Below are 16811 nucleotides of genomic sequence, written 5' to 3'. Positions count from 1 at the left end.
AAAAATGTAAACAGCGTAACAGCCGCGATATTCCGAAATAAAATAAAGGTGTGTACAATGTGATTTAAGTCAATAAATGTATGAATGTCGTTTTTTACGTTTTTCCACCCGAAACTAAAAGACTCAAATTAAGCAAGCACTCCAGTCGTGAGACTTCTCGACAAACAAGAGTGATTACTCCGAATCTAATAAAAAATTAGGCTCGTGAGTCAGTTAGTTTTTTAGTTAATGAGTTCACTCGTTAGTAAGTAGGATATTTGGTTAGTTAGCTAGTCAGATGATTTGTTTGATAATTAAAAGTTGTATGGCCTCATGACCACGTAACAAACAAAACCTATCCTAATCTGCGGAAAAAAATTAATATTTGGGTCAAAATTTCTAGAACTCCAATTCCTCTCCCTCAAACCCCACCCTGTAGGGAGAGAAGGAGAGTTTTAGTTTTAGCGAACCAAAATTTACGAAGTAAATAAGCATTTTTTATTTATCCGCAGCCATTTTTCACGCAAAAATGAGAACATGGATTTTCTTGAATTACAGCGCCAACTACCAAGAATCAAAACAAATGTTTAAAACAAAATGTACGTAGATTTTTATGTAGAATCTGATTCTGCAATAAAAAATGAGGGTCCTCATTGAAATTTTAAAGTTGCCTCCCGCCCCACCCCCAGGGGGCTGGGGTGGTGGGCTAATTTTACCACTAGCAGATGTCCCCCTCGAAAACAATCAACTTTTGGATCCGACACATTATTTCGTGAGAAGTTTATTTTTCGAGTTATTCTGGTTTGTCAATTTAAAATTTACACCCTGTATATTAAGATGGATGTCGCATATAACGTATCCTTTCGGCCTTATTCAATGTATTTAATCACCATGTGATGTGACAATGCCCAGCATATCTTTCTGAAGAAGATAGGTTTTAAAGTGTCGCAACCTAGGTCAAAGGTTCCAATAAACCTTTAATTGCAGCTGATTGGCTGAATTTTTTCAACTTCTCCAAATTAGATTGTTACATACCGTATGCAAAGATATCTAAGGCGGAAAACACGAATTAGTGAAGTATTAGCGCAGTTTAGTGACACTTTCCGCTTAGAATAAGTCGCAATAGGTCATATGCAATCAGGTGATTTTAGCTTTTTGTTTATGCACGTTCTTTGTATTATCTTTTTAGACGCAACTACCTTCCAGCTGTCCGACGAAACCTGGCAAAAAACAAACGCAGTAGAAATGACGGCTGTCTATTGGAGCAGAAAAGCGGCGAACGCCTTGTAGAAGCAGTCACAGACAGTTTAATCCGATAGCTTCTACGAAATATCTGCTACTCACTCTTAATCTTCCGAATCCACTCCTGCGAGAGCTCGGGAAGTCTTGACTTGCGCCATCCCTCTGCCAGACTTGCTGCAGCCACCTTTCGCTTCACTACTTCAGGGTAGTCTCCAGTTTTGCTGAATATTGGATGGGTAAAGATACCAAGCTGAAATAAATGTAATATCTATTTAGTGCCTGTTTTAAGTGAATCTCGGTCTACAGCAACTGGGTGCTGAATACATACGTCAAACTGAATCGCTACTGAACAGGCTTCACGGGCCTCCTCTGTATCATTTGGTGGCTCGTACCAATAGGTGTGCATTGTTATTCCCACTTTACCTGAAAAAAGAATGAGGAGCCTTAATTAACATAAAAGCACGAAAATACAATAATAGGATGCGAATGGAATAGCTTCACAGATCTTTAGTGCAATGAAAATCAAAAGTGAAATACCATAAAAAAATATTTTATTTGCAACTATATAAAGAAGTGCAATTTTTAAAATATATTTTAAGTATAACATTACCCAAGTGGCTGCTTTCATAGGGGACATACTGTTTCTAGTGTCGTACATTTGGCGGAATGGAGAAAAGTTTCTATCATATCGACTTCTCACACTGGTGCAACAGGTCTGATAACAGGCGAACTTTTACCTCAAAATATATGAATACGAGGTACGGACTGTGACCCTGTTTTCTTCCAGCTGATCCAATTTAGGAACCAGAAAATTCTGTAGCATTTCACAATATCGAACAGAGGTCGCCGTCCTTTCGGGAAATTTCAGATTTTGTTCCCCAGATTCCGCTGTGAAGCACCATACAAACGGATATCCAACTACTTAAGCATCCTCAAGATCCACGAAACCATATTCGCTGTGTCAACTCTTCGTGATGAACAAAACGAATTTATACCTACATCCATACTTTGAAAATCACTGTGAGATGTATGGCAGAGGGAACTTCTCAACAAAACACATTTTAGCAATCCTTCACGTTCCATTCGCAAACGGGAAGCGAGCAGAATGGCTGTTTAAATGTGTGTATGTGTGCTGTAACTGGTCTAACCTTGAGATGGCAGTCCCTACGGAGGCGATGTGTATTCCGGCATTTCTCAGTTAATAAAGGTTCCTAAAATTTTGTAAACAGGCATCCGCAGGATAGTGCTGTCTGTTTTTAAGCGGGTGCCATTAAAAAAAAGGGGCACGAGGAAGATCAGTGTTTAACGACCCGTCGACAACTAGGTCCTGAGCCGGCCGGGGTGGCCGAGCGGTTCTAGGCGCTACAGTCTGGAACCGCGTGACCACTACGATCGCAAGTTCGAATCCTGCCTCGGGCATGGATGTGCGTGATATCCTTAGGTTAGTTAGGTTTAAGTAGCTCTAAGTTATGAGGCACTGATGGCCTCAGAAGTTAAGTCCCATAGTGCTCAGAGCCATTTGAACCAACTACGTAATGAGTGACGGAGCCCAAGCTCGCATTGTTTGAAGGGTGGGGGAGGAATTACCGGCATTAGTCTGGAGCGATTAGAGGAATCGCGGAAAATGTAAAGCTGGGTGGTCGTTCGTGACTTCTGCCATTCTAGGTTTCAGCATCTGCGTGACGCTCCTCCTGGGTCAGAGAAGCTTGCGACCAGTGCTAAATTAGCCACGTAATAAGAGTTACACTGGCGCCTCGCGTATGGGGATCACACGCCTGGTGTAAAAAAAATCTATTAAGTTAGATATGAAAGGTATTCTACTAACCGGCAAATGGAAAAACGGTGGTTTTCAACTCTACCAATAAGAAAGTAGTTAATGCATATAGTGTTTATTTTTAGACGTCTACTATTACAGTCGTTTATTCCTTCTGCAGTGTATTTACTTTCGATACAGTAGGTCCTACTTTTGAATGAACCTAGAGGTCTAGAGCGAAGGTTTTTCTAGTAGGTGGACTACTGCACCCTTTATACAAGTATTTCCGTTTCACGGCTTCTTCGTTTCTTTTATGTCGTTGTTCCTATGCTGGTCGCTGTGGAGCGATGGGATGCAATACTACTGTTTGACAGGAGGAGAATATATTAAGAGAGTGAATTGTAATTTTATTTAACGACTTCCAAATTTGCCGACAGGAAAAGGAGAAGCATTGTTGAATAGGGTAAGCTTATTTGTTTCGTTTATATACGCCACCAAGTTAAAAAAATCAAGTAGGTCCTATGTGCTACGTATACAAGGAGAAGAAAAATTGGCTTACTTGGAGGTTGGCATGTGATTCCTCATCCAGAATCAAGACAAATGATTATCTAGCAAAGTAGGATCGGGTGCATTTTGAAATGATCTGACGACACTGTTACGTTGTGCTACTCATTGGAATGTACAGAGGAACGTGTTTCACCCCGCACTACCGTAACAGTCGTTGTTGTTCACTGAGTAGACTGCTGGGACATCAAACCCACATTTGCCAAGGAGCTATGGTTCGAATCCTCATCAGGGTTCTTTTTTATTTTTTAGACGTCCGTACCCTTATTCTTGTTTATAAGCAGGTCATCATTCTATCACATGACAATAGCCTATCACATGACAGTGTGATCCATTAAACTGGATGCATGTGTCTGCTAACTGTACAGTGCACAACCATAACTGGTCATGTCGAGCTGATGTAGGGCGGCTTCCAGGTGGACTACACTAACGATGAATACGTCGACACACTTGACACCGGGTGCAGCCGATAACCAAGCTGCTGCTGCTGCTGCTCGTTCATAAGCTGCACGGTACCTTCAAAGATGTTATTCTGATAAGAAAGTGTTTCATCGCTTGGAGCAACGCCTTCGGGAAACCTGTAGTCTTCGTCCACAAGTAACGGACAGAGGCCATCCGAGGACTAGACGTACTCCACAAACCGTTATAGTTGGTCTTGAAACTGTTCAGCACTGGTTGTTGAAGTGTTGCACGATGAAGAATTGCAACCATATCGTTGCACCTTGACTCAACACCAGCGTCCAGAAGACCGAAGTCGACGAGTACAGTTTTGTGAATGGCTTCTGCGACGAGTGGGGTGGAAGACTGAAAATTTTATGAAGAATGTGATATGGACTGACGAATCTAGCGTCACTCATAAAGATATTTTCAACCTCCACAATAAGCATTATTGTTCGGAACACAACCCACAAGTCACCCGTGAACGTGACTTTCAGGCACGCTTTGGCATAAATATCTGGATAGAATCGAGGGAGCAGTCCTTTCGGGACCGCAGCTGTTGCTGGACAAGTTGAATGCGCCCCTGTATCGTTTAAGTTTCTTTGGAATATTTTGCCAGCCGCATTAGAAAACGTTCCACTTGGTGTCCAGCGACAACTATGGTTTCAGCATAATGGTGCTTCGCCACAATTTGGAATGAATGTCGTAACTATTTAAAAAAGCGTTGGTATGATGCTAGCAGGTCTCAAGATTGCGGGGAGTAAAAGGACCAAGTTCATAGAGGATTCCCGACACTGGTAATAGTACAGAAAAACAATGATATTACAACTTACTACTTGTTCAAATAATACGTAAAGTCAAAAATTCAGAAAACTCTTGCAAAGCAACGAGCGTAAGTTTAAGAATATATATTTCAATTTAAGACAAATGGCAGTGACTTCCTTAAAAAAAAATTTTTTTTTAAACTTCGAACTTACGCTTTTGCTTGCGACAAAACTCAGTTGCAAAATATAGCTTTCCTTTTTTTTAAAAAAAAAGAAAACAAGAAATTTTAAGAAAAGACTTTACAGATATTCTACTTGTTCAGTGCAAATACCTTAGACAAAATTATTTGACAGAGGACTATCAAGTCAGGCGGCTCCGAAAGGGTTTGAAATCTTTTGAATAGTTAGAACACCAAAAACATTGTTTATAGGCTACAACTGCATCCCAGACAGCTTAGAAAACAGCAAGTTCCATCTATAACACAATAAACAAACTATTTCAACATGGCCCGTTTTATGCCAACTTTGAAGCCAGCCAATCTTTTGCATGCATAATGTTAATTCAATTACTAACGAACAGCCTTGGAAACAGTCAATAAGCTCGAAGTTCTTAAAGCAAATTGCAGTGCTTTAAAGCACGTAAGACACTTTCATTACAACATTAAACATCAAATGATTTAAGCGGGAAGCTTACTGAAATACTGAGTAAAGCAATAAAAGCACAGATCCTTTGTGGGATAAGATAAAATTACACCTTTAAAATCACAGCTAAAACGGCGTTGCATAATTTGAGCTGCCAGTGTACACAGTTAAGCAGAGGTGACCAGTACGTAATGAAGCATTGCAACCACAACCGTACAGGTAATTTGACTGACTCACACTACTACACACGCTGATAGTCAATAAAATATACTTCAAACAACATAACAGACTTTATCACAGTTGCTCTTAAACAAATATAACTTGCCAGGCATTTGGCTTTAAATAAACAGATATTATTCCAGCAAGATTTTCTGGACGCAAGTTCTGTACAGTTCTAATAATTTGCACAGATTTCGTAAGTTAAGACCCAGTAAATTACGCAATAGACGCAGGTAGCACCTGTAAGCAAAACGACCCCTACAGGGCGAGGAAATCCCACGCACAAAAGGCGACAGCACATTTGAGGTACCACTGCTCAACACGAAAGTCGTAAAGGGCCACCCAACAGTTAATGGGTCTAGTGAAGCAGGGGATACAACCAGTCGGCTTTGATCAATGACGTCAGAATTGGCCAGAGAGTATTTATTACACAGATGAAAGAGCTGACAAGACTGTTCAGAAACAAAGAAATACGAGAGACGAAAAATATAGCTGACATATATGAAGGCAAGTAGTATTTTCACGTTAAGGATATCGAATTTTTCATCGTATTATTTGTGTGGAAAATGGAGGGGGCAAAAAGGCTGGAAATATTGCTAGCATAGAATACCTCACGTCACATATATAGGAGTTGTATCTCCAACCTCATTCCAAAAATGGTTCAAATGGCTCTGAGCACTATGCGACTTAACTTCTGAGGTCATCAGTCGCCTAGAACTTAGAACTAATTAAACCTAACTAACCTAAGGAGATCACACACATCCATGCCCGAGGCAGGATTCGAACCTGCGACCGTAGCGGTAGCCCGGCTCCAGACTGTAGCGCCTAGAACCGCACGGCCACTCCGGCCGGCGAACCTCATTCCAACTGCATTGGTTAACTGCAGTACGGGATACAAGTTTAGCGTACGTAGATTTCATCGTTTTCGTTAGGAGTAATATCCTGTTGTTCAGTTGAACTATATAGATCAACTGAAGAACGGGATACAAATTTTACATGTGTTTTTTCTTTCACCTCCACTACCACTAATAGTCTGTTCTTACGTAGATAGTAGTACACTACATCGTCTCACTCTTGACCTGAAACTACAGCCCCCCCCCCCCCAAACCCATAACCCCACCGGAGGTTCCCCCCTGTTGTACTTCCTTTTGCCAAAATGCGACTCGTCAATTTCGACCATAATACTCGGCCCCTCCAATGGCCCCCTATATTTCATGTATTCCCCACAAACTTGGCTGCAAAAAGAGTACCAATCCACAACTGTACGATTACTCACACGGCATTTATAGACACACAGCCACACAGGATATCTCAAACACCAACAGTACGTGATTTTCATAATGTCTCTCAAGGCGAGCTTAGATTTTTCGAACCACGTCCTTCGTCTAATGGACCGCCACAACCGATCTTTGCTGCAGCGCCATACGAATAAGTCGTGTGTACGGCGACGAGATACACTTGTGAGGCGCATATGTTCACCGCACTCACATCGAACATATTCGCCAACGAGACCACACATTTGTAAAACACAAATCGTGGCCAACATGTCTACACCCATAGCCTCTTCAAATCACCCAGGTTCATCAGAATACCTACAAACGAAAATGAGATACTAAAAATTGTCCTAAAATAAGAAGCTAATAGTCCAAATTACCTCAATATCACTAAGAATGAAATTAAGTACCGAATGAATTGCAAACAACCAATTATTTAAATAAATGCACACGAAGAATATTTTGAGCTATATGTAGCGATCTCATTTAAAATCACATTCAATTATTTTAATGTACAATGACAGCACTTATCCGGAACACAGAACTGTTTTATTATCTATGGCTGAAAGTGAAGACATTATTATCTATGAGTAATGTATGACGTCATTGGTCAAAGCCGACGGGTTGTATCCCCTGCTTCACTACACCCCAGTTAATCGTCAAAAACGCTCCTGGATGAGAAAACTTCTCACCCACCAGAATTAACACAACTGAGGGTGGCAGTGGCGCACAGAAGTCTTGGCACGGTGACAGGACTCAGACGGTTGTGTTCAGACCTCTGCACGGCTACGCTGTCCTCCAGATGTAGCGAGGCCCCAGGTGCGCTACTGGAGTGAAGTCTCACGCCACGCCGCCCACTCACAAGCGTTGCTTCCGTGCTCGGTCTAAACAAACTCCGGGCCCGCAAGGTCCACCTCCGACCACAGGCTCAATGGCCTCTACTGGTAACCAGCGTAACTTCCACCGCGTTTCGCTGCTGCACCGACTCCCTTCTAATTGTTCCGCGCTCCCTAAACAGGCGATGGCGACCAATCGCACCGCGGCAAAGCCCGGCCACAAGAAAGAGCCGACACACTAACCGCTCCAGAAATAAATTACGGCTCAGGGAAATGGACTGGTCGTGGATGTCCAATGTACTGGCCAACGCATTCCCCATATCTTAATCCACTAGATCTTTATTTGTGGGGACACGAGAAGCAACAAGTTTATAGTACTACATCCATGGATGTACACGACCTAATAGCTCAATGGCAGTGGCTAGTGTAGGTGTGTTGCATAGGATCCAGCAAAGTATGATCCACCAAGTGGCGAAGTGTTGGCAAATGCAAGGCAGTGGCTTTGAACATGTTCTCTAAAGTGAACGTTGCCCGTACTTACTCGTACCAGCTCTGTGAAGATAAGCCTCGACGTCAAACGTACAGAATGGAATTACTATGCGTAGCCGGCCGGTGTGGCCGACCAGTTCTAGGCGCTTCAGTCTGGAACCGCGCGACCGCTACGGTCGCAGGTTCGAATCCTACCTCGGGCATGGATGTGTGTGATGTCCTTAGGTTAGTTAGGTTTAAGTAGTTCTAAGTTCTAGGGGACTGATGACCTCAGATGTTAAGTCCCATAGTGTTCAGAGCCATTTGAACCATACTGTGCGCAACGTAATGTGCAATTTAGTGTAGCCTGCGTATTGTCTTTTTTGTACTCATTGGATACAGACGATAAAACTATATCCACCATTATCCTCTGCTGGCGTTATCTGTGTCATGGATGAAACAAAAACGTCGTTTACGTCTGTAAGAAGTTCATGTTATGTCTTAATGTATAAATAGAGACCACAACGCGCGGTTTGAGGTGTCATATCACGGATTGCGCGGCCCGTCCCGCCGGAGGGGTCATGGGTGTGTGTGTGTTGTTCTTAGCATTAGTTTAAGTAGTGTGTAAGTCTACGGACCGATGACCTCAGCAGTTTGGTCCCTTAGGAATTCACACACATTTTATAAATAGAGGTACAAGTAACGGAAATACACGAGATACCGCGGTGTGGAGATGTAAATTGGATACAAATTGATGCTTTAACTAAAAAGTAAATGTTAAGCGCGAATGCGACTTGAACATCGGTTAGACTGCATAACCTACGCCACAGCACTGCCTCATCTCACTTTTTTTTTGTTCGTTATTGTTCTCCGCAGTTGATTTTGGCGGAAGTCATATGACACCTATTCTAGTTTATCGCTAGTTATTTAACTCAAGTTTTAATTTATTTTTTCACTTACAGAGGGCAGCCAGCCCTCTGACCGAAGAAGCTGAGCTACCGTGCCGGCATCACCGAGTTAATGAGACGGCACCGGCGTAGCGCAGAGTTCTTTCTGTGTGTTGTTGGCCACGCTGCACGCAGTTACAGCGTTGCCAGAGCCTCGTTTTTTAATCGCATTTCTGTTAAACCTGTTGGCGGAACAAGGTTTTACTAGATACACTTTTGTCTTTAACTGGGATGAAGAACTTCATGCCGACCGCCAAGTGTGGTATTTTTTCCTCACCCTATATAACAATGTAGATATCAGTTATCTGATAATAAAATGCTACCGTCCCCAAATACAGTAAAGGTTTATTTGCCACTGAGATACTAGGGGCGGGACTAACTTTTTGAAATCACCCATACTGTACAGTGGTGTACGATTGTGTGCTAGGTTTCACACCATGCAGCCAACCACGTTGGTGGACCCTCGTTTGTGAAAATGTGACGAAAATGATTTCTCGTGAGATACTAAATCATTGAAAATAACACGAATTTCTCCAGTAGCCCTGTAACATAATGGCTAAGGCTCTAGGCTCGTAAGCAAACGGTTACGTGTTCAATAGGTACAGACCGGTAATTTCTTAAAGATCTTCATCAAAATGATTGTGATCTTTAATTTTATCTGTTTAATTTGATTCTAAATATAATTCTTTTCTTAGATTTAATTTCTGGCCCTTCAGTGCCTTATTTCAATTATTGTATTAACTTTATTATTTTGCACAAGTTTAATAAAGTTAATTTGTACAACAAATGCGATAGCAGTGAGATAGCGTTTATATTATCAGATGGCGCAAAAATAATTTATGTTTGAAGTGTTGACGTGATGATAACCTTCCAAGAAAATGTACATATCATTTTTGGACCAATACGTGGAAAATATAGAGTCTGTAAAACTCTTAGTGAGCCAAGCCGCCAGAGTTCCGTTCGTAGATGTCGGTAGCATTCGTTATACGTCTCTCTACTTCTCAGTGCCGCTAGTCTTTGCGTAGCTGAAGTCTACACATGTTCAGCTTGAATTCATTTTCATTACTACACGTAGGTATCACATTCAATCGTGAGCTTTCGCAAAACATTATAACTTCGGCGTGACATTTCTGCTGTAGCAGATGATCGTCACGAATAGCAGAGGGCTTATAAATCAGTTATACAAAAGTAACCTTTAATTGTGGAAAGGGTAAGCAACTTACAGTACTAATAACAATAATAATGGCGTGTGACGAGGGCCTCCCGTCGGGTAGATCGCTCGCCTGGTGCAAGTCTTTCGATTTGACGCCACTTCGATGGGGATGAAATGATGATGATTAGGACAACACAACACCCAGTCCCTGAGCGGAGAAAATCTCGGAACCAGCTGGGAATCGAACCCGGGCTCTTAGGATTGACAGTCTGTCGCGCTGACCACTTTTTTTTTTGCATTTTGTTCGTTGTTGATCGTTGTGTTTGGTCAGTGCGGACGTTCCATGACATCCGTTAAAGTTCGGTTGTTGATCGTTACACTCAGTTTTTTTACTACAGAGGCCAACCAGCTCCCTGACCGAAACCACTCAGCTACCGGGGGCGGACTCACAGTACTAAATGCAGAATACCGGCAAGTTTTATTCCCGCGTAACAGAGTTCACGATGTTTCCGGTAGGTGGCATGTACGATTCAGTTATACCAACAATGATCATGGAGTCATATCACGGTGTAGAGTGCGCGCAGTGTTGTTCATGGTTTCATGAATCAAAATCTGCTACTGCAGTTCAGAGACAATTCAGAACTAAATAATGCAAGCCACCACCTCAAAGACAAACTGTTATAGATGAGTACAAATGTTTCACTGAAACTGGCTATCACATAGAACGCCCGGTCAGGTCTCGGTCAGCAGTCTCTGACACAGCAATTAAACACGTTCGGCAACAAAATAAAGACTGAAGATGATTTTCTTAATAAACTTATGTTAAGTGACGAAGCCACCTTCCATACGTGGGGTAAGGTTTGTCGGCCTATGTTCGGAATGGGTTAAGCAGGAACCACGTCACGTAATTGACCATGTATGGGGCTCGCCTAAGGTAAATTTTTTTTATGCTGTAAGTTGTTAACAAGATTTACGGTACTTTATTTTTTGTCGAGTCAACTGTAACTGCCATATCGTACCTAGATATGCTTGTACATTACCTGATGCCTCAATTACAACAGTATATGGGAATAGAGGACATCACACACATGCATGCTCGAGGCAGGATTCGAACCTGCGACCGTAGCAGTCGCGGGTTTCCGGACCGAAGCGCTTAGAACCGCTCGGTCACAGCGGCCGGCTCTCTCCGTAGGAATGTGTCGACGTGGGATGGACGTGGTGGATCGGTATCCTGGTCAACACGATCGTCTAATTTAACCCCAATGGACTCCTTCATATGGTGTTGCATTAAAGTCTGTGTGTTTGTTCCTCCGTTTCCGGGAAACTTCGACGAGCTGCGACAACGAATAATACAAGCATTTGCCACCACACATCAAAACTTACTTCATAAGATTTAGCAGGAAACTGATTACTTGCTGTACCCATGATCTGGCGAGAATTATCAAACCATGTGAATGATTGTTACTTTTGTATGAAAACTCCATTAACACATGGTATTTACAAGAAGAAAAAGTCTTCCTTGACATATCCGAACACACAGTCGGTCAAGCGACCAGTTCTTCGTGCAGGTGGACTGCCCGTTCGTGTCCCACGGGACTGTGATAGTGCTGAGGGTGATGGTGAAACTAGTGCTGCACCATCACCATTAAGACCAATTTCTTCGAAAGATTCTGGTTTTGTGTGTAACGATGACTGTATAGAGATCCATAAAAAAACAGTGTGAAATTAAAGACGTAGAGAAAGATGTGGAATTGCCGAAAGGTGAAGGTGAACCGTTGCCCTCACGACTACAACAGTGGAATTATCTTGATAGACAGTAAATGCAGCTGTGTTCCGTAATCACCATCTGCCATTCCTTCCATTTTTCGAAAATGAAAAGAACTTGGTATTTTGAAGTGATGTACAGGGACAGATGGCAGCTAAGGGCACTGGCAACGAAAGTAATCAGCGGAGGTTGGTTCAAAAATGGTTCAAATGGCTCTGAGCACTATGGGAGTCAACATCTATGGTCATCAGTCCCATAGAACTTAGAACTACTTAAACCTAACTAACCTAAGAAAATCACACAACACCCAGTCATCACGAGGCAGAGAAAATCCCTGACCCCACCGGGAATCGAACCCGGGAACCCGGGCGCGGGAAGCGAGAACGCTACCGCACGTCAGCGGAGGTTGCTCATAGACTCTTCCAAAGTAAGTCTCAAGTGTGTGTACTGTATAATGACAACGTGTCACCATCGATTTCAGTTGGAAAGAAAGATATGATAACATGAAACAGTGGTTATTGTAATTGAAATATGACAAAAGTAAATGGCATTTCCGCGGATCTGAAGGTCATAGGCGTATTACTTGGGACACCAAATTCTGTTGCTTCCTGTGCCTCTGAGATAGCAGCTCCAAAGCACTTCAGTATAATAAGGAAGATTGGTCTAACGTCTATCACTTGAACCAGAATCTCACAATGTTATGCATGAAGAACTTGTCAAATCCGAGAACATAATTTTCGCTGCTCCCTGCGCCTAACGAGAAACTTCGTTAAGGCCATGGACAAAACTAAGAAACCATTTCTCTACTTGCGCGAGAAATTTCTACGTCTTAGTGCAGCGAAAATAAAAGAGGGTTTTTATGGGTCCCTAGATACGCAAACTGTGCAAAGATGAGCATTTCAACACCACCCTGACAGGTGACGAAAAGTTAACTTTGGATGCCTTTGTTGAAGTGCAAACAAATTTTCGAGGAAATAGGAAGGCAGAAAACTATAACGATCTTGTGGCAAATCTTCTGCACTGCCACAGTAGACTGGGGTGCAACATGTCCTTAAATTAAAGTTACGTTTCATATTCCCATTTGGACTTCTTTCCTGACAACTGTGGTGTTATAACCGACGAGCACAAAGGCGCTTCCACCAGCAAATTTCGGACATGGAAATGAGATTCCAGAGAAAGTGGAGTGCATCAACGTTAGCCGATTACTGCTGGACGCTAACTAGGGTCTCACCAGCAGAAAACTACAAATGACAGGCAAAGCGGTTGCGCCTGCAATGACCTTCCTCCGAGGGGTAACATTAAGGTAAATACATGCATAAGTTTATATAGGCAATAACGTCAAGTTAACATAACTTCAAAACGACAGCTAATCTTGCATTTTTAATTATCATCTTTGTTACCAGCACACCCGAAAACATCAGGATTAGCTGTTTTCATGTCAGTTACAGAAAAAAGTTAAAATTTTGTTGATTAGTGTTAGTGACTGGGCATAGTCGGTTCGGAATAAATGAGCGCAGGTGTCCGGACCCGTGTCGCTGCGTTCAGCTTTGACTGGGTCTGGCCTTTTTCCTCTCCTGCTGGCGATGCATTCAAATTGGTCCGTAACGTTACTGCCTGCGTATAGCGAGGCGTCAGCAGTACCTGCACAATTACTTATATTTTCAACTGTCTGCTGTGCCACAAGAACTTATTTTTCGTAATTTTTTCGCAAACTAGGACCCTCCAGGGTGATCCGCTGAAGGCTGTAAAACCTGGGACCCAAACTTACACCACTGCACAGGTATTTTCGGAAAGCGGATTTCCTCCTCCCCACTCAAACACACACCCCCTTCGGCCCTCCCCTGCCAGAACCTATTCGCTCTCGCACCTGAACGGAGGCTTGACACTGACTTCATTACAACATGATTGTAAATTATAATACCGATTTGGTTAACGACATCCGATTAAACAGTAGAATTCCATTTTAGTTTGTAATTTATTTTCTTTCTATACAGATCAAGGTAGCTGACATGAGTAGCAGGTCTTGAAATACGGGCCGACGCTACGTATTTGGAAGTGCAAAACGTGAAGCGAAATACGAAAGGGGAAAAAATACTGTTACATCAAAAACACGTAAGCTGACTGAGTTTTTTTGTTCAGAAAAATGTTGCTAACTCTAAAGAAATTAAAGCAGAAAATATAGAAGTTGCATATCATTGTACAGATGGTATCAGCAGGCCCGTCATAAAATATTTATTAGGGTCTGCAATTCTTTCCAAAGTGTGCACGTTTTCTACAAGTGATACTGTCGTCAAACGAACAGCAAATGCTCCCAATTTAGCCACATCGGCTTCCAACCAAAGAGAAGATAAAAGCACGACACGACAAGCCCTCTCGCCCTTGCGATGTTATTTTACATGCTTCTGATGGTGTCAGGCATTTTACAAGCCAAAAGTGAAAAGAAAGTAAATTGTACTCCAGCGATATTGGTGAATAGCCGAGCAACTTCGATCGACTTGAGTGCAACATGTGAACTGTAATTTTTTTGTCTTGCAAATTTACGGATTCAGACGGTTCTTCACGGTCAACGGAGGATGGATCAGAAGACTAGGAGAATACGAGTAACGATTCTTTCGCTGTTATTTCACAAAAACAAGACTGCACTTATCGATTCTCAATTTATGTGTCACGTCCGGCCATCCTGATTTAGGTTTTCCGTGATTTCGCTAAATCGCTTCAGGCAAATGCCGGGATGGTTCCTTCGAAAGGGCACGGCCGACATCCTTCTCCATCCTTCCCTAATCCAATGGGACTTATGGCCTCAGTATTTGGTCCCCTCCCTCAAAACAACTAACCAACTGGGATCGAAGAAATGTATTGGTGCACACTCATAGAACGAATTATTACATTTATAACTTTTTAGTACAGCGAGGTCTCGCGTTTCGTAGTTGCAATGAAATTGTTGGATAACCTTACAGTGGAAATTATTTAGGGTTATTAGAACTAACAGCCAAATATGACATTTTTTCTTGCCCAACGTACACACATTCATGCAAATAAAGGAAAGGGATATACATAGCATTTGTCCAAAACAATATGCGATGAATTCATCCATCTAATTCCATCAAGCATAGGGGATCATATTATTTGCGAAATTAAGAGGTACGAATATAATTCTGTTTCATTGTATTCTACTCCAGATATATACCATGTAATTTACCCGACTCTGATAGTACGCTGTGTCCTGCCATGTGGACGACTGACAAGATTTGTAGGGTTTCTGGACATAGAAGGCCATACTGCTGGCCGGCTGGGGTGGCCGAGCGGTTCTAGGCGCTACAGTCTGGAACCGCGCGACCGCTACGGTCGCAGGTTCGAACCCTGCCTTGGGCATGGATGTGTGTGATGTCCTTAGGTTAGTTAGGTTTAAGTAGTTCTAAGTTCTAGGGGACTGATGACCTCAGAAGTTAAGTCTCATAGTGCTCAGAGCCATTTTTTGAACCATACTGCTGAATAACTCGCCCGAAGCTCACAAGGTTTTTGTAAAAGAGAATGCTATTGACCTCAAAGATGGTCGTTGGCAAAGCTGTAGCAATTCCAGCAACATGAGTGGAAAGTACAGCGGCTTAGAGGCACGAATTAGATAGATAAATACACAGAATACATTCCGTGCTTTGCATATTCCTTAGATTTCGTTGCCAATTGCACATCAGAATGCTGTGCAGATATCCTTCTTCGATTTTGTTGAAAGCCTCGACACATTTCTTTCGAAAGCACTGAAAAAAAACTAGTTCAAAAATTCAAATTTTGAGAAGGCTATCGGACACTACTAGCTGGTCGGTCCGAGCGGATGGTGAGAGTGCAATTCCATGTTGTTTTACCTCTGCTAGGCAAGTTTAGGATGACATATCCAATAACTTGGGTGAAATTGTAGAGTGTCGTAAACAGTCTCACCTATAAGTTTCGGAGATTGATAAGTTGGAAACGGAAATAATGACTGTCACTTGGAACTAAATCCCAGAGCGCTAGAAAGCGATTAGCGATTCGCTGGAAGTCCTCTGATCAAGACTGTAACACTGTACACGCCCTTCATAAAACGTTACACGGGTACGTCAAGCAATGCGATCCACGTTTTCAGATATTGAAGCAAAAGCCAGAATATCGGCGCTTCTGGCAAGCGAGACAGCGGACCTCAACAGAATTTTTAAAAGGCAGATCAGTTAGACAGGATCACGTCAACTTCGGTACGGGGTGAAAGAAACGCTACTGGTAATGCAAGAACGCGTACCAAGAGCTTTTATGAACCAGTCCTATACCGTAACAAACTCGTTAAGCATGCGAGGCAGGGTGAGAATCACTGATACGTTCATAATAGCAAGACCTACAAGGTCATGACAGGTGACATCGGGTAAACATAAGCCACTATTTCGCTCCAAAACTACCTCAGCATTTTAGCTCGTAAGGCAGAAGGCAGTCGGTCGGACGGATCGATGGCGTTCATAAGTTCGCATTCGATTCCCTGATTGCAGCGAAGTGACTCTGGCACGAGACTTATAGATTTCCAGCACGCTACTGACAAGGGAAACTCCTCATCGCACAGCTCAGATTTAGTGGTAAGATGACGCAGTGCAGAGTCCGTCAAAAATTGAACACAGATCAAGCGTGAAAACAGGAAGAAGGTGTACTGAAGCCACCGAGTTGTGGTTATTTGGTCACAGTGTAGGACTGCTGCGATGGGAGAGATCCGTGATCAAATCTCCCTCGTGCTCCTCATTTTCTTTTCTCACC

The 16811-nt window shown here is 42.6% G+C and overlaps 1 protein-coding gene across 2 annotated transcripts in view; it reads right to left on the bottom strand.

Annotated features, from left to right (window-relative positions):
• LOC126237070 (myrosinase 1-like) overlaps positions 1 to 16811 on the bottom strand; it is a 227900-nt gene that overhangs the window by 86811 nt on the left and 124278 nt on the right. For both annotated transcript variants that reach the window (XM_049946869.1, XM_049946876.1), the window contains 2 exons: positions 1550 to 1644; positions 1324 to 1471 (listed from right to left, as the gene is read on the bottom strand). In XM_049946869.1, coding sequence (XP_049802826.1) covers positions 1324 to 1471; positions 1550 to 1644 — 243 coding nt within the window. The remainder of the gene's footprint in view (positions 1 to 1323; positions 1472 to 1549; positions 1645 to 16811) is intronic.

Source organism: Schistocerca nitens, chromosome 1 (genome assembly GCF_023898315.1).
Source record: "Schistocerca nitens isolate TAMUIC-IGC-003100 chromosome 1, iqSchNite1.1, whole genome shotgun sequence".
Taxonomy (NCBI): Eukaryota; Metazoa; Arthropoda; class Insecta; order Orthoptera; family Acrididae; genus Schistocerca; species Schistocerca nitens.
Note: the sequence above shows the minus strand (reverse complement) of the source record. Positions and strands in the feature narration are given on the sequence as shown.